The 26007-nt window shown below is 41.4% G+C and overlaps 1 protein-coding gene and 1 pseudogene across 1 annotated transcript in view; one reads left to right on the forward strand and one right to left on the reverse strand.

The window, feature by feature from the left end:
• CENPJ (centromere protein J) overlaps nt 1–25715 on the reverse strand; it is a 63848-nt gene extending 38133 nt beyond the window's left edge. Inside the window, exons 1-4 of the mRNA XM_066369113.1 lie at nt 25278–25715; nt 7530–8036; nt 5716–5839; nt 658–933 (exon numbers count right to left, since the gene is read on the reverse strand). Of these exons, the coding sequence (XP_066225210.1) occupies nt 658–933; nt 5716–5839; nt 7530–7973 (844 nt within the window). The 5' untranslated portion in view covers nt 7974–8036; nt 25278–25715. The remainder of the gene's footprint in view (nt 1–657; nt 934–5715; nt 5840–7529; nt 8037–25277) is intronic.
• LOC136393184 (large ribosomal subunit protein eL21-like) lies at nt 13743–14227 on the forward strand (annotated as a pseudogene).
• Nucleotides 25716–26007: the final 292 nt, after the last annotated feature.

The following is a 26007-nucleotide window of genomic DNA, read 5'->3' on the forward strand; positions in this document are numbered from 1 at the left end:
AAAAAATTATGGTTATAAACACTACAGAATGTACCATAAGCATTTCCCATGTGGAGTGGGGAAAGAACACAATTTATGATACAATATTCTAAAATTACAAAATGTGAATGAGAGAGCAGAAAAAAATATACCAGAAATCACGTGAGCGCTCATGACTTTAGAGCACCAGACAGTGATGCCTGTTCTATGGCAGCAACGTGCTGGGCACCAGGAAAGAGGTATGGCAACGACAAATTGAGTGTCTGGACTAGGGTGGATTTTTTTTATGAGTAAATCCCATCACCAGCCTTATCCTCATCCTTCAGATCTTCTATCAAATGGCCCACCGCCACACACATTTCAAATCAACCTCAAACTATTTCTAAGCTCTCAAAGAAAAATAGTACAACAGAACTTTTTTCCTTCCTTTTCGAAGTTCCTATGCTACTATGCAAGATTTGAAATCAGCATGAGCACTGAGCGTGTTCTTGGAAAGTCACAAATTCTGTGTCCAACTCTTCATCCAATTCAGGCTCAGTAGCTATGCAGCATTATTGGACTTCACAATTAAAGCCGAGGGGACAGAAAAGAAATGCATAAAGAACTCTTCTTGTCTCAGGAAAACTTGGTACACTCTTGGTTAAGTGCAGAAGTGAGAAATGCATATAAGTAACTCACCTTTAGGATGGTTATGGTTTTCTTCCTTCAAATCACTTTTTTTCACAAGTACTTCTTGATATTGTGCCCCATAAAATAAATTAGAAGCACCATTTTTTGAAGTCAAGACAAAATCTTGATTAGTTTTACAGAAGTTGCTTTGTTCACTGGACAAAATGTTGGAAGTGTACGTGTTTTCTTGGGTTTGATTCTGGTAGGGTTTGGGTTTCTCTATAGTGGCGGAACTTCCTGAAGATCTGTACTTCTGGCTCTGATCATCAGACAGCAGAGCTAAACCTTGCAATTAAGAAAATCAACAAACTGATGTCTCTCTACAACATTTTTACTTCTGCCCATTAGTGACCCCCACCACAAAGTTTTCTGCACAGTGATAAAAGTATTATTTTCCTTCTTATTAGGAAACTGTGTTTAACAAAATAAAAATTTTTAAAGTTCCAAGTGACCCTTGAATAATGTTGACTGAGCCCATATTTACACTATGATTCACGTGCAGACAGTGTGTACAAGGCAGAGCTACAGCAGAGCCTGGCTCTGTAAGGCACAACTCACGCACCAATTGTGAGAAGCACTCCTGCTGTCCTCAGCTCTGCAGCCCCACAACAAACACAAACAGCTTCAATGCAGATAGTTACAAATGAGCTGAACTGTTCCTAATGGTAATGCTCTAATGTCACAGCATATAAAGTACCTTTCCTTCAGATTATCTTTGACATTTTGGTACCTCAGGTGATGGAATTATTAGTGATTTTTTCAGTTTTATACTTTTCTGTAGTTTCTAAAATTTCCTGTATTATTCTTCTCCTGTTTTGTTTCTTAAGTCTCAGCTTTTAAAATAATGCAACAAACAGAAATACCCCTTGTATATACCTTTTGGAGAGTAAATGGCAATACTAGCTATCCTGCCAGCTGTACCAGCCCCTTCAAATCCTGCTACCACCTTTCTGTTCTCCATAATCATCTCAACTAAATTTAGAAGTGAAGACATAGGGAAAGTATTTTCTAAAACAGCCATGGTTATGCCCTTTATCTACCTCACCCTAACCTATAAATAAAACTGGACATCAGGTAGATCCTCATTGAATATAAGGTTCAACTTCCCTTCCTTTATAACATTTTTGTTTGTTTGTTTGTTTTATTGATTTGAGAGAGACACAGGGACAGAAAGGGAGAGAGATGAGAAGCATCAACTTGTAGTTGCATCACTTCAGTTGTTCATTGATTGCTTCTCATATATGCCTTGACTGGGGGGTGGGGGCTCAACCCAAGCCAGTGACCCCTTGCTCAAGCCAGCGACCATGGGCTTCAAGCCAGTGACTATGGTATTACATCCATGATCCCATTTTCAAACTGGTAACCTCACGGTCAAGCTGGCAACCTCAGGGTTTCAGATCTGGGACCTCAGCATTCAGGTCGGTGCTCCATGCAATGCACCACCACCAGTCAGGCCACTCTCTCCATTTACGTATTGTTGACTAATGGTCATCCTACTTCAACCTGAACATATCACTGATAAAAGAGCAATATCCCAAAGCAGTTCTCAAATTGAAGTCTATAAATCCCTGGAGGTCTCCAAGACTCTTTCAGGGCATCGGGCACCAACTCAAAACTATTTTAATAAAACATTAAGATCATATTTTCCTGTTTCACTGTGCTGACATAGGCACTGACAGCCCAAAAACAAAATGGGCCCTAGCTAGGTAGGTAGCTCAGTTGGTTAGAGTCGTCATCCTGATACACCAAGGTTGTGGGTTCAATCTCTGACTGGGGTGCATGCAAGAGGCAACCAATCAATGCACACCTAGGTGGAGCAACAAAATGATGCTTCTCTCTCTCTCTCTCTCTCTCTCAATTCAATTAAGAAAAAGTATTTTCAAAGCAGGTGCCATCAGTCACTGTACTCATCATCACCATGCACTCACAGTTCTAAAAAAAAAAAGGTTTTTCCATATGGTCGTTCTGGGTTCAATTCCTAGTCAGGGCACATAGGAGAAGCAACCATCTGCTCCTCTACCGTCCTCTCCCCATCTCTCCCTCCTCTCCTTTTTCAGCCAGTGGCTCAATTGGTTGGAGCATGGCCCCAGTCATTGAGGGATAGCTCAGTTCATCTGAGTGTGTCAGCCTCAGGCACTAAAAATAGCTCAGTTGATTCAAGCATTGGCCCAAGATGGTGGCTGCCAGGTGGATCCCAGTCAGGACACAAGCTGGAGTCCAACTCATTATCTCCCGTCCTCTCAACTAAAAAAAAAAAAGTTCTTTTTAAACATTAAGAGATTTTTTTTTTTTTTTACAGAGACAGAGAGAGTCAGAGAAAGGGATAGATAGGGACAGACAAACAGGAATGGAGAGAGATGAGAAGCATCAATCATCAGTTTTTCGTTGCGACACCTGAGCTGTTCATCGATTGCTTTCTCATATGTGCCTTGACCATGGGCCTTCAGCAGACCGAGTAACCCCTTGCTCGAGCCAGCGACCTTGGGTCCAAGTTGGTGAGCTTTGCTCAAACCAGATGAGCCCACACTCAAGCTGGCGACCTCGGGGTCTTGAACCTGGGTCCTCGGCATCCCAGTCCGACACCCTATCCACTGCACCAGCGCCTGGTCAGGCAAGACAGACTGTTTTAAATGGATAAAAATGTTCAAATTTTTTTTTTGAGCCACTCCACCAAGAAATTCTTCCTACACATGCACTGGTGGGCATCCACCCACAAAAGCAAGCGGTTCCTAGAAAGCAATCTACTCTGCACCTGCATGAAGAATTAACTATGTAAGCCAGATCCCCTGCAGAAGTTCAGGGAGCCATTTTTTTTTAAATATTTCCATTGATTTGGGGGTGGAGAGAGAAACACTGATCTGTTGTTCCACTTATTTACATATTCATTGGTTGATTCCCATATGTGCCCTAACCAGGGATCAAACCCACAACCTTGGTGTATTGGGACAACACTCTAACCAACTGAGCTCCCCGGCCAGAGCCATATTCTTCCAGCTCTTTCCCTTACTCCTTTCCCTCTACTTTGCTCTCAGTAAATCCCTTCCTTTGCATCTGTTTCACCTCCTCTCGTATTATCTTGGGGGAAGGAGGTGAAGAACCCCGTTGTCGGTGACATCTAAACCATTCTTCATTTGCTGTACTCCTCATCCCCACCATTCCCGGAGTCCCACCCAGCCACACTCATTTGCTAATGTCTTTTCTTCTTTGTATTCTCAATACCCATGCCATCTCTGAACACAACAGGCACTGTCCTGAATCAGTGTCTGTTCAAAGGTAGCAGCAAGCACAGATACTGGTTTTCAAACTGTGGGAAACAATCCATTAATCATTCTATTATCAGATGCAACAAACCATGACTGGCACTTTTTTTGACATAGAACAGAATAAACAATTTAGAAAATCTCCTTACTATATGTCAGGCACATTAATAAAGAGTGATTTATAACATTTCTTTGAAATTATGAGTCATGATTTAAAATGTTTTTGTTACTATGAAGTATGGTCAACAAACTCTCAAGACAACTGCTCTACAAACACTTCAACAGGCTTTTTCTAGATAGGCAAACCATTCCATTAACTGATTGAGCAGACAACAAAAGAATCCTGTCACCTACTAAAGAGAAACTTTATTTTTTATTTATTCATTTTAGAGAGAGAAAGACAGAGAGGGGAGAGGAGCAAGAAGCATCAACTTCCATATGTGCCTTGACCGGGCAAGCCCAAGTTTTCAAACCAGTGACCTCAGCATTCCAGGTTGACACTTTATCCACTGTGCCACCACAGGTCAGGCAGAAAATGTTGAAAACCGAAAAGCCAACAGAATTTTTGCAGTTTAGATTTTGAGGGGACAGAGGTGTGGGGAATTGGCTATAACTGACAATCTCTCCAACCTCCCACCTCACTTGCCTGATTAGGTTGCAAAAGGCTGTTAAGCTGTGGTGCTGGATTGTTTACACTACCCCCCATATTCCCCGGAAAGACTGGAGGCAAGTGTCTTCTATCTTTTGTTTTGTGAAGATGTTATATATGGTGGGGTTTTCTGCACTTGGTAAAATTCTTGGGTTGCCTTGGAAATGTGATCAGAGATCTCTGATTTGCTAATGGCCTCACTTTGCCCTATAAATAAAGCAGGAAGTGGGTGTGGAGCATGCTCTGTTCTTGCCATCAGCATTGCAGAGCCCTCCCAAACCCATCCTTTTACTTTAAGCATATTTTCTTAATTCCGCACCATTCCCACTCAGGATCTGGAATTACTAGCCATGCTGGTTTGCGGCAAGAAAATATTCTTGGTATGGTTCTTTAGCTGAGTAGAGGGGCTACTACACATATTCACCTCTATGATCCAGAGCAGTTTTTCATTCATCAAACAATGATTGTAAATCTGGAGTCCTAGGCCAACTTTGGTTCTAGATCTTTTATTCTCCTAGGTCTTCTTTAATATCATTTTATAAATAAATGTCACTAAGCAGGACATGGATGCTCCAAAATGGCACAGCTTTCACTTGTCCCTATTACACCACCAGCCTCTCAGTCTCCATAGCCCCTAAAAGAACCGGAGTTTGGGTGTGGCCAGTTGGTTCAGCAGTAGAGCGTTGGCCCAGCATGTAGAAGTCCCAGGTTCGATTCCCAGTCAGGGCACACAGGAGAAGCGACTATCTGCTTCTCTCCCCCTCTCCTTTCTTTCTCTCTCTCTCTCTTTTCCACTCCTGTAGCCATGGCTCGATTCAAACAAGTTGGCCCCAGGCACTGAGGATGGTCTCACCTCAGGCTCTGAAATAGCTCGGTCGCTGACCGGAGCAGCGGCCCCACATGAGCAGAGCAGAGCCCCATAGAGGGCTTGCCAGGTGGATCCTGGTTGGGGCACATGCAGGAGTCTGTCTCTCTGCCTCTCCGCCTCTAAGTAAAAGACAGAAAAAAAAAACAAAGAAAAAAGAAAAGAAAAAAAAAACTGGAGTTTGCAACATATGATAGAGAAATTATAGAAATAACCTGTCAAACAACTCAAGGTAAGAAATGTGTATAAACTGTCTATGACTGTATTTATAACTCTATGTAAGCAAAAGATACCTGGGAATGTGTGCTGCCCAGACACCAGAGTGAGCACCTTCTCTTGTTCTTCCATGAGCCTTTGCAGCTGCTCCAACTGCTGCCTCTTCAGTTGTTCCTGCTTCTTCTGTTGCACCTCTTTCAGCTTTTTTAACATAAAGTTAACTTGATTAAACTAACTTTACATTTCTTTATGGACTCTCACTACTTACATTTACCTTAATCTCTCCCATGTCCCTTTTTATATCTTCCCTAATAAAAAGTTTCAAAGAGGTATATTTAAGTATAGGGGGTCCTCGGATTATGACAGTCTCTACATACAATGTTTCGAGTTTACAACACTCACTCTCATAAAAACTTAAAATAATTGAGACATGAGTGTTTTGCCTTACAGATTATGTGGGCGAAATAGTTTGGTTGCATGCAGCAGAAGAACAGCAACATGGCTTATGAGTGAGGGAGTTGGCGTTTCCCGTACGCTCTCACCTCCGCCATTTTGGACTTTTAAAAGCGCAAGTGTTCCATTTGTTTTGCTTTGGTGACTTTTTGGCCCTTATCATGGCTCCTTAATGAAAGTCAGTGTCTTCAGATGATAGTGCTTTGAAGAAGAGGAAAGTCATCACGATGGATGTCACAGAGCTACTATCCCATGGAGAGGAGCTGTCTGCTGAGGACCTCATTCAGCTGGAGAAGCAGCTGACTGAAGAGGAAGAGATAGAAACCTCTGCAGAACCCAAAAGATTTACAACCAAAGGTTTAGCAGAAGGTTTTTCTATGGTAGAGGATGGGCTGACAAAATTTCAGGTTGAGGACCCCAGCGGTGATAAATTCAGTAAGGTCTACAGAGCTGTATGGATGCCTTGCAATGCTACAGGCAGACTTTGGAAGAGAAGAAGTCATCAACTTCTGGACTAGCCTGGAACAATTCTTAAGCAGGTAGAGAGGCTTGCCACAGATCCTGTGCCCTCTACATCATCTACTTCTTGAGATGAAACACCTGTAGTACAGGTAGAATCATCTCCAGCATCTCCTGCCCATTACATAGACAATCCTGATTCACCTGACCCAGTATCTCCAGCACCTTCTGCAGGTTCTCCTGCCTCTCCAGCTCCCTCCCCCCAATAGGTCTCTCTCTCCCACCTTCCAATGCCCCTTCCAGTGTGCAAGCCAACCACAGGAATAAAAGTAAGGAATTCTTTTACACTCATTTTTTGTCATTTTTTTTGTTACTATAGTACAGTGTAAAGTACAGTATATTTATGTCCTTTTCCTTTTTCTGTGGCTAAGTTGTATTTTTATGTTCTCGATTATGATTTTACAACTGTGTTAGGATAAGTAAGTGACTTAGGCTAGGGTATGCTTCAACTTAAAACAAAATTCGTGTCACATCACTGTCGTAGTAACAGAACTATGTCATAACCCAAGGAACCCCTCTATATCTGCCACCAAAACTCTTAAATATAATTTTTATGATGGAAACCATACTGACTCTCTCAACTAAGAAACAGAAACAGTCATAAAAATACTTTGATTCTTAAAATAGAATAAGTAGTCAGTACATTTAATGGTCAACTTTTTCCCCAATACTGGATCAACAATTTCTAATTTTTTGATCAAATGAGGTTGAAACTTGAAGAAATTAACTTACAGTGTTATATGTATGCCATACATATTAAATATGCTTTAATGTTTCACATTAGACAAAAGGCAAAATTTGGTATTTTGAGGATTTCACGGTAAAGGAGAAGAAACAAAAGGACCTGAAACTGGTCATTTTCATCATAAACAAAAACCTACAATAACACAAATACATATTAGGCCAAGTCCTATTGTACCTGTTCAAGCTTTTTAAAAAGTGGGTCTTTATAAGTCGCTTCTTTGACTTCACTCCCAGGTTCTGAGATCAAGTCACTTTTGTTATCTCCCCAGTGTTCAGGAGCATCCTGACATGCCACTGGTTGTGGTCCCTCTTTAGGCAAAGGAAAGCCTGCCTGTGTGTCAGATTTATCTGACTGTAGTCTGTAAGGGCTGTTAGACTCCAACTTCTGTTCCTCACAAAGTGAATCTTCTTCACTTATACAGCTGAAGCTATTAGAAAAATGTGTGGCTTTAACAGGAGAGCATGCAGAAATGTTCACATTTGCTCGCTTCTCTTCATCTGCTTCCAAAATAGGAAATCCATGATTTAATATGACTCCAGCCCGGGAAGGATTGGTCATCCACTGGGGTAGGAAGTTCTGCCCAGTATGTAACTCTGAAGAGGTTGGCATCAGGAACATTTTAGTCCAATTTTCTACTATATTTAAATAACATAAAAGCTAGCAGCTATTAATTTCCAACACCTGTAGAAGAAAGCCAACAAAAAGTATTAAAGATATTCTACCTGAACCTCGACCCAACACAAAAATCTACTGAGGCCCTGGCTGGTTGGCTCAGTGGTAGAGCATCAGCCTGGCGTGCAGAAGTCCCGGGTTTGATTCCCGGCCAGGGCACACAGGAGAAGCGCCCATCTGCTTCTCCACCCCTCCCCCTCTCCTTCCTCTCTGTCTCTCTCTTCCCCTCCTACAGCCGAGGCTCCACTGGAGCAAAGATGGCCCGGGCGCTGGGGATGGCTCCTTGGCCTCTGCCCCAGGCGCTAGAGTGGCTCTGGTCGCAACAGAGCGACACCCCAGATGGGCAGAGCATCGCCCCCTGGTGGGCAGAGCGTCGCCCCCTGGTGGGCGTGCCGGGTGGATCCCGGTTGGGTGCATGCGGGAGTCTGTCTGACTGTCTCTCCCCGTTTCCGGCTTCAGAAGAAAAAAAAAAAATCTACTGAATATTTCAAATGCAAAGAACTTTAACTAACATAGAAATTGGGCATTAAGCTTCATGTTTTTTAAAGTCTTAAATATCCAAATTAAGTGGATCAAATACCTAAGTTCCCTTCTGACCCAATCATTCTGATGATTTTATAGAAGTGCTAGATCGGCTGACCTAAAACTATGGGAGCTAAACCATCTTCTGAGTTATTCTTTTTTTTTTTTTTTTTTTTTTTTTAATTTAGTGAAAGGAGAGGAGGCAGAGACAGACTACTACATGTGCCCCAACCAGGATCCACCCAGCAAGCCTACCAGCGGGCGATGCTTTGCCCATCTGAGGCCCTTGATCCGTTACAACCAGAGCTATTTTTTAGCGCCTGAGGAGGACATAATGAAGTCATCCTCAGTGCCAGTGGCCAACTCACTCTAATCGAGCCAGGGCTGCAGGAGGAGGGGAAGAGAGAGACAGAAACAAGAGGGGGAGGAATGGAGAAGCAGATGGGTGCTTCTCCTGTGTGCCCTAACCGGGAATTAAACCCAGGACATCCGCACACTGGGCGGACACTCTACCACTGAGGAAACTGGCCAGGGCCTCTGAGTTATTTAATACCCAAAGGAAAACAGCTACTCTCAATATCAGACACCCACATTAAGTACTTTCATGCTTCTAGCCCTAGTACAACATTGCTTCCTTACCCTACTGGCAAACCCATGTTCTCCCTAATTCAAGAACAAACCTTACCACTCCCCCAAGGCTTTACTTGGCACTGTTTCCCATTGCCCCTTACTCTCTCATCTCCCTAACCCCTCATTCACCAGTCAGTCCCTCATCTGTATTCCTAAAGATCCTTGCCATCACTATTCTGGCATTCACCCCATTATTATTGGTATTTTACTTGTGTGTTCATAATCTACCCAGATGTAAATTCCTTGAAGATATCTACGTATTCACTCACCACTGCCTAGCACCATCTATTCCCAGCAGATAGGAAAAACTTGATAAATGTTTGCTAAAGTTAAGTTAAAATTAAATAACTAAGACTGTATTATTGAAAACAAATTCAGTATTATCAAGTATTACACTGCTCACAAAAATTAAGGAATCAGGAAACATGCAGCTACTCCAGTACTTTCAGCCTTTTGTATAGTGCATTTCCACCAATGAAATAAAAGTTGGTTTTGCATCTCATTTGCATAATCAAACAACTTTCTTTGACTTGTCGTTTGCTTTTCTGATATTCTTGTTTAATAAAAAAAAAAATCAAATGTTTCCTTTTTTATTGCTTCATATTCATTTTGAAATAACCCCTAATTTTTGTGAGTAGTATGTTTGACCCTGACTGGTTGGTTCAGTGGATAGCACATCAGCCCAGTGTGCAGAAGTCCCAGGGTCAATCCCCAGTTAAGGCACACAGGAGAATCAACCATCTGCTTCTCCTCCTCCCCCTCTTCCCCTCTCACAGCCAGTAGCTCAATTAGTTCAAGCATCGGTCCCAGGCACTGAGGATAACTCGGCTGGTCCGAGCATCAGTCCCAGACAGGGATTGCTGTGTGGATCCCAATCAGGGAACATGCAAAGTTGGTCTCACTATCTCCACTCTTCTCACTTAAAAAAATAGTAACAAGACAAAAAAAATAAAAATAAAGTATTATCTGTGTTCATTCGATGTTCAACAATAAAAATTACATTGCTTCACTGGACAGCTACTCTATATAAATCATACTCTAAAATAACTAATTTTTTAGTGTAACTCCATCACTGTGCAATAAATATAAACGGGACATCGCAAAGAACATAAGCTGCTCCTCCTTTGTATGTCTGATTTTTCTTAACAAGCACTTATTTTCTTTCTCTATAGCAGATACTGTTTTGGGATGGGTATACAGCAGTTATTAAAACACACACACATAAAAGTAAATTATACAATATGTTAAGTAGTAAAAAGTGCTAAGGAGAAAAATAAAAGCCATGTGGGGAAGACTGCATGTTTAGATAGGGTGAATAGTCCTCATTTTGAGGATAAAATTAAAAATCTGGTAGAGGATTCAGAAGGGGGAGGAAATAAGCCAGGCAGATATAATCTCACTTATATGTGGAATCTAATGAACAAAGTGAACTGAGGAACAGAATAGAGGCAGAGGTGGGGTTATAGGGAGCAGAGGGACAGCTGTCAGAGGGAAGGGGAAGGAGGCGATGGGGCCAGAGAAAGTGAAGGGATTAGGGAAATTATATATACATAACACAGAGATACAGATAACAGGACAGCAAATTCTAGAGCAGGAACCTATGGCTCAGGAGCCAGATGTGGCTCTTTTGATGACTGCATCTGGCTCGCAGACAAACCTTTAATAAAAATAATAATAACGTTAAGAATATAAAACATTCTCATGTATTACAATCCATTCATTTCCTACCGCTCATATTCATGATTGCGGGTGGCTGGAGCCAATCACAGCTGTCCTCCAGGACAACACCAAATTTTTATTGGATAATGCCTAACGTACATGGGTCGTTGTGAGGTAAGGAAGTAAATTTCCCTCCTTTTAATCAAGCAGTCAGCTAGCTAATTGCAGAAGCCCTTTTGATGAAGGAGATGGCTAAAAGATAAAAAGATGAGTATCGTACTTTTCAGCAGGAATGGACAGAGGAAATCACCTTAGTGGAGAGAGCAGGTTCTGTAGTGTGTCTAACATGCAATGATAAAATTGCATCGATGAAACAATCAAATACAAAGCAGCATTTCGACACATGCCATACTACATCTGCATCGAAATATCCAGCGGGGGACAGCAGGAAGAAAGCATGTCAAGAGCTACTGTGCAGAGTGCAAGCTAGTCAGCAGCAACTCCGTGTTTTGACCCAACAAGGTGACTGGAATTTGGCTAGCTTTGCTGGTGCTTTAGTAACTGTGAGAAACGGAAAGCCATTCACAGATGGGGAGTATGCCAAAACATTCATGCTTAATGTTGCCAATAAACTTTTTGATGACTTTTTGGATAAAGACAAGATGGTCAAACGAATAAAAGACATGCCTCCGTCGGCAAGAACTGTTCACGATCGTACCATCATGATGGCAAATCAAATTGAGGCAACACAAGTGAAGGACATAAATGCAGCACCATTCTTTTCTCTCACTTTGAATGAGTCAACAGATGTAAGCCATTTATCCCAGTTCAGCGTGATTGCAAGGTATGCTGTCAGTGACACACTATATGAGGAAAGTCTTGCTGTTTTGCCTATGAAAGAGACAACAAGAGGGGAGGATTTACTCAAGTCTTTCACTGAGTTCACTAAAGAAAACAATCTACTGATGGATAAACTTATTTCGGTGTGTACTGATGGTGCTCCATGCATGGTGGGAAAAAACAGATTTGTAGTGCTTCTTCATGAACATGAAAAGACACCCATCCTAAGTTTTCACTGCATCCTACATCAGGAGGCACTTTGTGCTCAGATGTGTGGCGAGCAGCTTGGTGAGGTGATGTCGCTGGTCATTCGGGTGGTCAACTTTATTGTTGCCCAAGCTTTAAATGATCACCAGTTTAAAACACTGCTGGATGAAGTTGGGAATAATTATCCTGGTCTGCTTCTGCACAGCAAAGTGCATTGGTTGTCAAGACGGAGGTGCTCAGCCGTTTCGCAGCTTGTCTGAGCAAAATCCAGACTTTTCTTGAAATGAAAAATGTTGAGCATCCTGAGTTAGGTAACACTGAGTGGCTCCTGAAGTTCTACTATCTCGTGGACATGACTGAACATCTGAACCAGCTCAATGTGAAAATGCAAGGCATTGGAAATACAGTCTTATCCCTTCAACAAGCAGTGTTTGCATCTGAAAACAAGCAGAACTCTTCATCACCGACATTGAAACAGGTTGTTCACTACACTTTGCTAAACTGGGAGAGTTTAAAGATGCATGCACAGCAAGTGACCCTGCTCAACATCTTGATCTCCAGCTGCTAGCGGGCTTCGCATCTAATCTCCTGCAGTCATTCAAAGCACACTTTGGAGAATTTCGTGAATGCACTCATTTTTTTAAATTCATCACATATCCACATGAGTGTGCAGTGGACAGTGCCGACCTGAGTTACATCCCCGATGTCTTCGTCAGAGATTTTGAGCTACAAGCTGCTGACCTGAAGGCCTCAGACATGTGGGTGAATTAAGTTCAAGTCACTGAATGAAGATTTGGAAAGACTTGCATGACAGCAAACAGAGTTTGCAAGCAAACACAAGTGGGGAGAAATGAAAAAACTTCAACCCGCGGACCAGCTGATTGTCAAAACTTGAAACATGCTTCCCGTCACATACCACACACTGTAGCGTGTGAGTATTGCTGTACTGACAATGTTTGGTTCTACGTATGCATGTGAGCAGTCTTTTTCACATCTAAAGAATGTTAAGACCAACCTACGATCACATTTAACAGATGGAAGTCTCAACGCCTGCATGAAGCTTAACCTCACCACGTATCAACCAGACTACAAAGCCATCAGCAAAACCATGCAGCACCAGAAGTCGCATTAATGGTAAGAAGTACGTTATTCATCATTGGTTAGCGACAGCATAACAACGTTGTTAAAAAGAATTCAGAGACTTATTGTACTTTAAAAGTGTTGGTCTTACATAAAATGCACACATTTACTTGTATTTAGTGTTAAACATATTGTATGGCTCTCATGGAATAACATTTAAAAATATGTGGCATTCATGGCTCTCTCAGCCAAAAAGGTTCCCAATCCCTGTCCTAGAGGGAAGAGGGGAGGGGGTTAGGGGAGGGGGGAGAGGGGTATAAATAGGAACACGAGGGTGGAGGGTGAGGGTGATACATTCAGTGGGACACTTGAATGCATGTAAACACAATAAATTAAAATTAATAAAAAATTTTAAAAAAGAAAAGAAAAATATATTAAAAAATCTAGTAGAGGAGAAGGAGTGAGTAATGCAGCTAAGAACAGTGGAATAAAACTTAGGCACCCAAACTTCAAAACCTTCATCTGCAAGATGCCCCCCCACTAATGCCCATTCCTCCAGAATCCCACCAATTCTCACACCACCAGCAAAATCTCCTATTTTCCTTAACCTCTTCTTTCATCTTCCTGAGAACATGTCTTCTTATGGTGCCAATACCCTTGTACCACTGAGCATGGAAGTGGAGAATGTGTTTTCCTTCCTGTTACTTTTTGTTTCTAGACTATTTGCCCTCCTACCATAGAAAGCACCCAGTTTGGACCTTCCTTTCAGCTATCTTCCAGTAATTCACCAAAATGACTAACACAAAGGGAAAAAGGAGAGGTACCCAATATATGTTCTCTAGACCTTTTAGAAAACATGGAGTTGTTCCTTTGGCCACATACATGTGAATCTACAAGAAAGATAATATTGTAGACATGAAGGGAATGGGTATTGTACAAAAAGCAACCTCCCACAAATGTTACTATGGCAAAACTAGAAGAGTCTACAATGTCACCCATCATATGTAAACAAACAAGGGCAAGGTCTTTGTCAAGAGAATTATGGTAATCTACATATTGAGCATATTAAGTACTCAAAGAGCTAAGATAGCTATCTGAAACATGTGAAGGAAAATGACCAGAACAGGAAGAAAACCTAAGAGAATGCTGCCTAGCTTCAACTGATGCACCAGCCTGCTCCACCCAGAGAAGCACACTTTATGAGAACCAATGGAATGGCGCCTGACCTGCTGGAACCCATTCCCTATGAAGTCATGGCATAAGTGTAAAAAAGTAAAAGCCCCTTGTACTGTTTTTAAAAAAAGGCACTTGAAGTGACGTCAGAGAAATGGCATCGTGAGGGGTGCTCCCGATATCTCCCCTTGAAATTTCAACAAATTCAACAACTAAAGACAGAGAAAAGAATCTCAGGAGCACCTGACATATACACACACCAGACAAAGGTATGATTGGGTGAAAAGGTGGCTGAATATATAATCCACTCTGAAGGAAATAAGACAGAAAACGGAGTTTTTCGCTTTCCTCACTGATCTGAGGAAGGGGTGCTTTCTTCTGGAGCCAAACAAAGCGGAGGGTCTGAGGCAGAGGGAGGAAACTGGATGAGGGTGGATAATCAAGCAGAAGGAAGAACACGCTAGCTCTGTCTGATTGCGGAGGAGGGGCACGCTCCAGCGGCAGGCTCTGACAAAGGTTACCGGTGCAGTGTGCCTGCGGGAGCCGGCGCTGGCACCAGCAGCTTTGTGCGCTCCGGCTCTGCAATCACGGGTGGTGTGCAAGTGGCTCCACCTGGCACCACTGGCATGGGAGTGCACGCATGTGGGCTGGAGGGCTTAGCCTGAAATTATCAGCAACAGACATCTGCGTGGGCTATTGCCAGCATCTTTGTGCATTCCCAGCTCCACCACCGCCAGCACAGGAAGTGCGCAAGGGCCGGGTCCCTAGGCCTGGTACTGCTCAGGCGGGGCACCTTCACAGGGCCTATACAGGCTTCAAAGCACATTCCTGCATTCCTGGCTCTGACTGAGATCACAGACGCTGTGTGCCCAAGTGGGCAGATGCAAGTCTCTGTGTGCACTGAAGGCGTAGGGGCTGGGTGCGCACATGGCTTGCTGCGGGCTACCAGTGTACAAGGGAGAAGCCTGTGGAGATTAGATCCTTGGAACATTGAGGCATACTAAACATGCTCGGGGCCTTTAGAAAGGTGCCTGATCTGCAATCGGCTCCCAGTCCGCGGCATGCTGAGACGTGCTAGACCTGCCCGCTGGCCCTTAGAAAGGCCCCATATCCGAAATTGGCTCCCAGCCGTGCCTGCTCTTGCTGGTGGCTCTGGTTGGCACAGCCTTACCCAGAACTGTGCTTTGAACGGTACTGCAAGAAGGACCTAGCTGCTCTTAGAGCCTCTTGCTCTGCAAGCAGTGGCTGGGGCAAAACTCAAAGCTAAGTCCCCAGGCTGTCTGCTCAAGTGAGAGAGACATAGGGAGAGGCACCTGGAAAACTGAGACTCCCACTAGCAGAGCCTCCAAGCCCTAACGAGCCCCGCCTACCAATGGGTCTGAGGCCCAGCCTACATCATTGCCATAGCAACACAACAGCAAACCTCTGCTCAAGAGCCCATAGAAGCAAAACCTGTAGTACAGTACTACCTACCAAGAAAAAGGAAGAAGCTACCTCTCAAAACTAGGAAAAGCCTGACCAGGTGGTGGCACAGTGGATAGAGCGTCGGACTGGGATGCAGAGGACCCAGGTTTGAGACCCTGAGGTCGCCAGATTGAGTGCGGGCTCATCTGGTTTGAGCAAAAGCCCACCAGCTTGAACCCAAGGTCGCTGGCTCCAGCAGGGGGTTACTTGGTCTGCTGAAGGCCCGTGGTCAAGGCACATGTGAGAAAGCAATCAATGAACAACTAAGGTGTTGCAACGCACAATGAAAAACTAATGACTGATGCCTCTCATCTCTCTCTGTTCCTGTCTGTTTGTCCCTGTTTATACCTCTCTCTGACTCACTCTCTGTTTCTGTAAAAAAATTAATTAATTAATTAATTTTTAAAAACTAGGAAAAAATTATATTTTTATAACTTTTCCCCCCACTTTGGTCATTTTATCTTCTTTCCTTTTTATTCCTGCCTTTTCCTTTTGACCTTCATTATCCATAGTTGTTACATTTTTCATTCTTGTTTTTTTATTAGGGTTTCATTTCAAAAACTTTTACTTTTTTTTCTCTCATTCAATAGTAATTTATCAACAAATTATTACAATATATTTTGGATTCATATTTTTCTTTGTGGCATTTTGCATGTTTTTTACTTCATTTTTTATCTCTTTTGTCATTTTTCCTCAGTTCCTGATTCTTGTTCTCTGCAGTTTTTGTTCCACTTCTCATTACAGAATTTTTATTTTTTCACTGTATCTTTTCCATTTTTATTTAAATTTTTTAAATCGTCTCTTATTAGTGATATTAACAATACCACTCTCAAATGCCATTAAGGAAAAATAAATCAAATATCATGGATACAAAAGGCAGCGATGTAGCTCAGACAGATGGTGAAAAATCTCTAGAAAAAAATTCAATTGCTTGGAAACTTTGGAGTTAAATGACAGAGAATTAAAAATTGAAGTCCCAAAAATACTCAGGGAAATACAAGAAAGCACAGAAAGGCAATTTAGAGAGCTCAAAAAACAATTTAATGAACAAAAAGTAATTCACCAAGGAAACTGAAACCATAAAAAGGAACCAAACAGAGATGAAAACCTCAATTCATGAACTGAAAAACGAGGTAACAAACTTAGCTAATAGAACAGGACAGATGGAGGAGAGAATTAGTGATATAGAAGACAGACAACTAGAGGCACTACAGAGAGGAAAGAGACTCACGAATTTAAAACAAATGAGAAAGCCCTGCAGGAATTGTCTGACTCCATCAGAAAGAGCAACATAAGACTAATGTGCACATCAGGAGAAGAGAGAGAAAATGGAATGGAAAACATATTCAAACAAATAATCGATAAGAACTTCCCAAGCTTGTGGAAAGAATTAGAGCCTCAAATCCAGAAGCAAACAGAACACCGAGTTACCTTAACCCAAATAGACCTACTACAAGACCCATCGTAATGAAATTATCACAAACCAATGACAAAGAAAAAATCCTCAAGGCAGCCAGGGAAAAGAAGAATACAACATATAAAGGAAGGTCCATTAGGCTATTGTCAGATTTCTCAGCAGAAACTCTACAAGCCAGAAGAGAGTGGACCCCAAAATTTAAAGTACTGAAAGAGAGGAACTTCTAGCCAAGAATACTATGTCCATCAAAGCTATCCTTCAAATACAAAGGAGAAATAAGTACATTCAGATATAGCAAAGATGAGGGAATTTATCACCAGAAAACCCCCATTTCAGGAAATACTAAAGGGAGTTATCTGACCAGATACAAAGAACAAAACAAAACAAAATCAAAAGTAAAAACTCCAACAAGATCACAATAAAAACAAGATTAATCTGTAACAACAAAAACAGAAAGGGAGAGGACAAAGATTAACAGAGGCAAAGGAGGATGGAGTGCAGAAGCACTCATGAGATAATATACTACAATGAATATGACACATGAAAATGTTCAAAAGAAAATGTTAATTATGTACAATGAATATGATACATATCCTTTTTATTAGCTAATGGTAACCACCCCTGAAAAAAGTCACTACAGAATCATATGGCTTAAAAAAAGAAGAAACAGAGGAAAGAATCATATGGAATACAACCAAACAAAAACAAATGACAGAAAAACAAAAGAAAAGAACCAAACAAGATACAGAGCTACCAGAAAGCAATATATAAAATGGCAATAGGAAACCCTCAAGTGTCAATAACTACATTAAATGTAAATGAATTGTCGGCCTAGCGTGCGGAGGACCCGGGTTCGATTCCCGGCCAGAGCACATAGGAGAAGCACCCATTTGCTTCTCCACCCCTCTGCCGTGCCTTCCTCTCTGTCTCTCTCTTCCCCTCCCGCAGCCGAGGCTCCATTGGAGCAAAGATGGCCCGGGCGCTGGGGATGGCTCTGTGGCCTCTGCCCCAGGCGCTAGAGTGGCTCTGGTCGCAACATGGCGATGCCCAGGAGGGTCGCAACATGGCGACGCCCAGGATGGGCAGAGCATCGCCCCCTGGTGGACAGAGCACTGCCCTTGGTGGGCGTGCCGGGTGGATCCCGGTCGGGCGCATGCGGGAGTCTGTCTGACTGTCTCTCCCTGTTTCCAGCTTCAGAAAAATGCAAAAAAAAAAAAAAAAAAAAAAAAAAAAAGTAAATGAATTGAACTCACCAATAAAAAGACACAGAGAAGCAGAGTGGATCAAAAGAAAAATCCAACTGTATGCTGCCTTCAAGAAACACATCTAAACTACAAGAATAAAAACAAAGTCAAAGTGAAAGGTTGGAAAATGATTCTCCAAGCAAATAACATCCAAAGAAAAGCAGGTATAGCCATACTCATATCTAACAATGCTGACTACAAGACAGTAAAGGTAATCAGAGACAAAAACGGTCATTTCATAATGATAAAGGGGACATTGAATCAAGAAGACATAACATTTCTTAGTATATATGCACCAAACCAAGGAGCAGCAAAGTATAAGGTCTACCGGAAAGTTCTGTCCGTTTCTATCACAAGTTTTGACACGTAAGCACGTTTATTTGGCGCATGTGTGCCTCTCTATTTTTATCACTTAATGTATACATACTGACGTAGCAAATTAACTAAAACAAAGTTGATTCACATTATTCTTATGTGTGAGGTGATAGTGTACCCATGGCTACTGATAAAGTTCATTTACGCCACTGTAATTTTTACGAATTTCAACAAGGAAGAAATGCTACAGAAGCATGTCTGTCGCATCCACCATATTTCCTGGACTTAGCACCCTCGGACTATCACTTGTTTTTGTCCTTACAAAATTTTTTGAAGGGCAAAAAATTCAAAAATGAAGAAGATATCAAACAAGCACTAGTTTAATTTTTCGCATCAAAAGATAAAACATTTTTCAAAAATGGGATATACAAATTGCCCTCACGCTGGCAAGAAATCATTAATAATAATGGCAATTATATTATTTAATAAAGTTTATTGATGGTAAGAGAAATTTGTATTTTGTTTTATTCCAAAAAACAAACAGAACTTTCCAGTAGACCTTATATATAAGACATTTACTAACTGATCTAAAAATAAAAACTGACAAAAAAATACAATCATACTTGGAGACCTCAATACACTGCTGATGGCTCTAGATCATTCATCCAAACAGAAAATCACTAAAGAAATATAGGCCTTGCCCTGGCCAGTTGGCTCAGCGGTAGAGTGTTGGCCTGGCGTGCGGGGGACCCGGGTTCGATTCCCGGCCAGGGCACACAGGAGAAGCGCCCATCTGCTTCTCCACCCCTCCCCCTCTCCTTCCTCTCTGTCTCTCTCTTCCCCTCCCGCAGCCAAGGCTCCATTGGAGAAAAGATGGCCCAGGCGCTAGGGATGGCTCCTTGGCTTCTGCCCCAGGCGCTGGAGTGGCTCTGGTCGCGGCAGAGCGATGCCCCGGAGGGGCAGAGCATCGCCCCGTGGTGGGCAGAGCTTCGCCCCTGGTGGGTGTGCCAGGTGGATCCCGGTTGGGCGCATGCGGGAGTCTGTCTGACTGTCTCTCCCTGTTTCCAGCTTCAGAAAAAAAAAGAAAGAAATATAGGCCTTAAACGAAACACTAGAACAACTGGATATGACAGACATCTACAGGACACTTCATCCCAGAATGCCAGAGTATACATTTTTCTCCAGTGTACATGGAACATTCTCAAGAATTGACCATGTGTTGGCCCACAAAACTAACATCAACAAATTCAGAAAGATTGAAATAATACCAAGCATATGCTCTGACCATAAAGCTTTGAAATTAGAATTCAACTTCAAAAAAGAAGTAAACAAACCCACAACAATGTGGAAATTAAACAACATACTCCTAAAAAACGACTGGGTCGAAGAAGAAATAAAAGCAGAGATCAAAAGAGATATATAGACAAACAAAAATAACAATAAGACCTATCAGAATCTCTGGAATGCAGCAAAAGTAGTAATAAGAGGGAAATTCATATCACTACTGGCTTATATGAACAAACAAAAGAGAGCCCAAGTAAAAAACTTAACATCTTAACATCACATCTTAAGGAACTAGAAAAAACAAAAAACAAAGGCTACCCAAAACCAGCAGAAGAAAGGAAATAATAAAAATCAAAGCAGAAATAAATGAAATAGAGAACAGAAAAACTATAGAAGAAAAAATCAATAAAACAAGGAGCTGGTTCTTTGAAAAGATCAACAAAATTGACAAACCCTTGGCAAGACTTACTAAGGAAAAAAGAGAAAGGACTCATATAAATAAAACCCCAAATGAAAGAGAAGAAATCACCCCAGATATCATAGATATACAGAGAATTATAGTAGAATACTATGAAAAACTATATGCTACCAAATTCAACAATCTAGAAGAAATGGATAAATTTCTAGACTACAATCTTCCTAGACTGAGTTACAAGGAAGTAGATAGCCTAAACAAACCTATAAGCAAGGAGAAAATTTTAAAAACTATAAAAAACTTCCCCCAAAATAAAAGTCCAGGGCCAGACGGCTATACTAGTGAGTTCTATCAAACATTCAAAGCCTTGGATCCTATTCTACTCAAAGTCTCCCAAAAAATTGAAGAAGAAGCAATACTTCCAAACACATTTTATGAGGCCAACATAACCCTTATGTCAAAACCTGGCAAGGACAACACAAAAAAAGAAAAATACAGACCAATATCTCTAATGAATACAGATGCTAAAATACTAAACAAAAATACTAGCAACTCGAATACAAGAACACATTAAAAAAATAATTCATTGTGTTCAAGTGGGATTCATCCTGGAATCACAAGGATGGTTCAACATACGTAAAACAGTTAACATAATACACCATATCAACAAAACAAGAACAAAAACCATATGATCCTATCAATAGATGCAGAAAAGGTACTGGATAAAATACACATCATTTTATGTTTAAAACACTCAACAAAAGGAAAAGATCTCAACATAATAAAGGCCATTTATGACAAACCATCAGCTAACATCATATTAAATGGCAAAACACTGAAAACTTTTCCTCTAAAATTAGGAACAGGACAAGGCTGTCCACTCTCTACATTCTTATTCAACATAGTGCTGGAAGCTCTAGCCAGAGCAATCAGACAAGAGAAATAAATAAAAGGCATTCATATTGGGAAAGAAGTAAAGGTTTCACTTTTTGTAGATGATATGATCCTATACATCGAAAACCCCAAAGACTCCACAGAAAGAGTATTAGAAACAATAAACCAATACAGTAAGGTTGCATGATACAAAATTAATATACAAAAGTCTACTGCCTTTCTATATGCCAACAATGAAACTTCAGAAAATGAACTAAAAAAAATAATCCCTTTTACGCTTGCAACAAAAATAACAAAATACCTAGGAATAAACAAAACAAAGAATGTAAAGGACCTATATAACGAAAACTACAAAACATTGTTTAAGGTTAATCGAAAAAGATACAATGAAATGAAAAAATATTCCTTGTTCTTGGATAGGAAGAATAAATATAGTTAAAATGACCATATTACCCAAAGCAATATACAAATTTAATGTAATTCCCATCAAAATTCCAATGTTATTTTTTAAAGAAATGGAACAAAAAATCATCAGGTTTATATGAAACTATAAAAAACCCCGGATAGCCAAAGCAATCCTAAGGAAAAAGAACGAAGCTGGGGCATTACAAAATACCAGACTTCAAATTATATTATAGAGCCACAACAATCAAAACAGCATGGTACTGGCAGAAAAATAGACACACAGACCAATGGAACAAAATAGAGCCCAGAAATGCAAATCAAAACTACAATGAGATACCACTTCACACCTATTAGATTAGCTATTATCAACAAGACAGGTAACAAGTGTTGGAGAGGCTGTGGAGAAAGAGGAACCCTCATCCACTGTTGGTGGGAATGTACAGTACAACCATTATGAAAGAAAGTATGGTGGTACCTCAAAAAATTAAGAATAGAACTACCATATGCCCCCGCAATCCTTCTACTGGGTATATCCTTCCAAAACTTAAAAACATTGCTAGGTAAAGACACATGCAGCCCCATGTTCATTGCAGCATTGTTCACAGTGGCCAAAACATGGAAACAACCAAAAAGCCCTTCAACAGATGACTGGATAAACAAGATGTAGTACATATATACTATGGAATACTACTCAGCCATAAGAAATGATGACATAGGATGATTTATGACAACATAGATGGACCTTGATATTATACTGAGTGAAATAAGTAAATCAGAAAAAAACTAAGAACTATATGATTCCATACCTAAGTGGGACACAAAATTGAGACTCATGGACATGGATAAGAGTGCAGTCGTTACCAGGGGAAGGGAGGAGGGGGTGAAGGGAGGGGCATAACGAAAATCAAATAAAAGGTAAGGGAGGATTATTTGACTTTGGGTGATGGTTATACAGTATAATCAAATGTCAAAATGATCTGGAGATGTTTTCTCTGAATCTATGTACTCTAGTTGATCAATGACACCCTGTTAAAATTGTCTAAATAAAATTTTTTAAAAAGGCACTCAATTTTGAACCTCATTATGATCAGACTATATAACCTACTATTCCTCCTTTACAATCTACAAAACCTCCAGAAGTCACTGAGATCTTCTTTTCTATTCCTTAAAAGTTTCTAGCTGAGCCACTGGAAGAGTTGGCAGTCACTGAAATGGGGAAAACTGGGGATGAAACAGGTTTGGGGGAATGAGAGGCCAGAGATGAATTAGGATCATCATGCAGATAGCTGGACACACAAGAATGTAATTCATGGACAAGGCCAAGGATATGAAGCACAAATGTGGGTATCCCCAGCATGTAGATGATATTTAAATACCCTGGATGAAACCACTAAGGCAATGAGGGTAGACAAAAAAAGAAATTTAAAAAAATGTAGTGTCCTTTAAAGCTAAGCAAAAGAAGTGTTCAAGGAATAAAGGGCTATGTTAACGCTGTTACAGATGAAGGGTGAGGAGAACTGAGTAAAGCATAGGTCATGATAACTTCAATGAGAGGAGCTGAAGAGAGGAGGCAAAAGCCTGAAGGGGGAGGATACATGAAAGAATAAGAAACTGGAGACAATGAATATAGCTCTTTCCAGTAGTTTTGTTAAAATGGGCAGGAAATAAATAGATCAGTAGCTGCACAGTGAAGCAAGGGGAAGAGAGATATTTTTGTAACAGAAAAAATAAAAGCACATTTGTAAGCTGATGAGAATGGAGAGGGGAGACCAGCCATAGCCATGTCTTTGAGAGGACAGCTGAGGGATCTAGTACTAAAGTGGAATGACATCTCACACTGTTTTACAGAAATAATTTTAAACTTTATAATATATAACAGACTTTATAATATAGACAATACAACTACATATATATACATATATATATATAAACCAAAAGGAAATAAAAAATGGCAATTTGAAGGCAAACAAGCATGTATATATAAATATTTAGCCTCATACCTAGTGTCTGAAAAACACAAACATCCCAAAGACATAGAAAAAGAAATACAGATGCCTAAACATTACCATTTTTCACATACTCAGTTGACAAAGATTAAAACCTAGCAACACTCAGTACAGAAAAGAGGAACTCTTTCATAAAGTATTAGGTACAACCTTTTGTAGGGCAATTTGACAATATCTACCCAAACTGTAAATGCATAGAAACTTCTGACTCAGTAATTTCACATCTAGGTATTTTGTGCTGTATCACATTTGTAATAAATTAAAATTAACCTAATGTCCATTAACGGGGGCCCAGCTAATAATCGTATTCATATTAGGCAGCCATTAAAGAGAAAAAGCAAATTCATTAACTGCTGATATGGAAGTACTAAATATACCCAAGATATACTCATAACTGACAAAAGCAAAGTGTAGAGCAGTGTATAAGAGAAAGACAAAAAATACAATTACAGCCCTGGCCAGCTAGCTCAGTGGTAGAGCGTTGGCCTGGCATGTGGAAGTCCCGGGTTTGATTCCCAGTCAGGGCACACAGGAGAAGCACCCATCCGCTTCTCCACCCTTCCCCCTTCTCCTTTTTCTTTCTCTTTCTCTTCCCCTCCTGCAGTCAAGGCTCCATTGGACCAAAGTTGGCCTGGGCGCTGAGGATGGCTCCATGGCCTCCTCCTCAGGTGCTAGAATGGCTCCGGTTGCAACAGAGCATCGCCCCCTGGTGGACATGCCAGGTAGATCCTGGTTGGGCGGGGAGTCTGTCTCTGCCTCCTCTCTTCTCACTTGAGAAAAATACAAAAAAAAACACAAAAAACCCAAAAAACAAAAAACAATTTCATAGACCTGTGCTCTGCAATATGGTAGCCCTGAGTCAAGAGTGACTACTGAGCACTTGAAGTGTGGCTAATGTGACCGAAGAACTAAAAGACAGATGGTGTCATTTTATTAGGTCAAAAAATCCGAATTTAATGGAATTTTAAAACGAGACGGGTTTTCCTTGTCCTTCATTGCATTGTATAACACACATTAAAAACATTTGTGCTCCCAAATGAGACAAACAGTACTTGACTTGTGTCAGTTCTGTGAACATGAAGCAAATGATTCAAGACTTGCATAGCCAGGTGGTAAATGAATATGCATGTAAATTAATAGAGTTATGTGACAAATATAACAATGGAGAACAAGGGTAGTACAGCCTCGGGAGCAAAATTACCTTGAGCAAATGTAAAAACGTCTTTATATGTCAAGTATGTGGTTTTCCAAAGAGACTTCATACAAATGTTAACAGGCATGTCGGTATCAGACATGCCCCCAAATTTTCCTCATGTTTGTGATGACTGTGGGAAAGGCTTTTCTGGTACATTAGAATATCCCAACCATTTAAATTCACATTTATCTGAAGAGATCTACTTATGTCAATACTGTGAATATTCAATAGGATAAACTGAAAATGTTAAAATTCACGTAGACTTCAAACGTTCGACTGACTTATCTCACAAATGTAATGACCACTTTTTGAGGTTTGGAAATGAAGTAACTATTTGGTCACCTTGCCAGTCTATGAGACAAGTTAATGATTTTCTTTTAACTTCCATAATGTTTAATATAAAAGAATAAACATGTGTTTTTTGGAGAAGTTAAAAGAAAACACTTATGCTCTGTTTTCTAATCGGGAGAAAGAGACACACTCAGTTAATTTAAGACCACCTTTAGATCGTGACGAGTAACGAGCTGGTGGAGGTGATGATTTATCATTCTCTCACAATGCACCTCCCGAAAGCCGCGACTCCGCAGCAGCTCTGACGACAAAGACCTGACCGGAGCGCTGGAGACCGACGCTCGCGGAGGACAGGAAGCAGCCGCTGTCCACTCGCCCCTCGGCAAACTGCGTCCTCGCGCTAACAGCACCTTGAAGTAGGGGCAGGACCTCGGCGGTGAGGCACGCAGGCTTCCGGCGAACCCCTCAGCGTGGACCAGGTGACGGCCACCGCCGACAGCGTCGGGCGCCAGAGCCGTCCTCCCGCAGTCGCAGACCCTTTCAGGCACCAAGAGGGGAGCCTCCCAGCTTCGCTCACGTATCACCTCTCGGACAATCCGGCCTACTAATCCAATCAAACCGCGCCAAAGTTGCCGCCGAATTTACAAAACAGCCGCCACAATCCCTGCCGCTGGGCGGAGCCCCGCCCCTAAACCGAGGACTGCAGGGAAGTGTAGTCCCCACTGGCCGCCCTGCCGCTGCGCGCGCCGCTCCCGGGCTCGTTCAAACTACCTCTCCCGAGAGCCATCGCAGTGACGGCCGTTACCTAGCAAGTTCCGGGTGGAGCGGGGTAGGCGGCACTAACCCCGGACCAACAAAGGAAGGAGAATTTATTAAAGCTGGCGGAGCAGGTGAGCCTTGTAGGTCCAAAACACGGGCTCTCTAAATTTGACTTTCTTA

Source organism: Saccopteryx leptura, chromosome 2, assembly GCF_036850995.1.
Source record: "Saccopteryx leptura isolate mSacLep1 chromosome 2, mSacLep1_pri_phased_curated, whole genome shotgun sequence".
In the NCBI taxonomy this organism is placed as follows: Eukaryota; Metazoa; Chordata; class Mammalia; order Chiroptera; family Emballonuridae; genus Saccopteryx; species Saccopteryx leptura.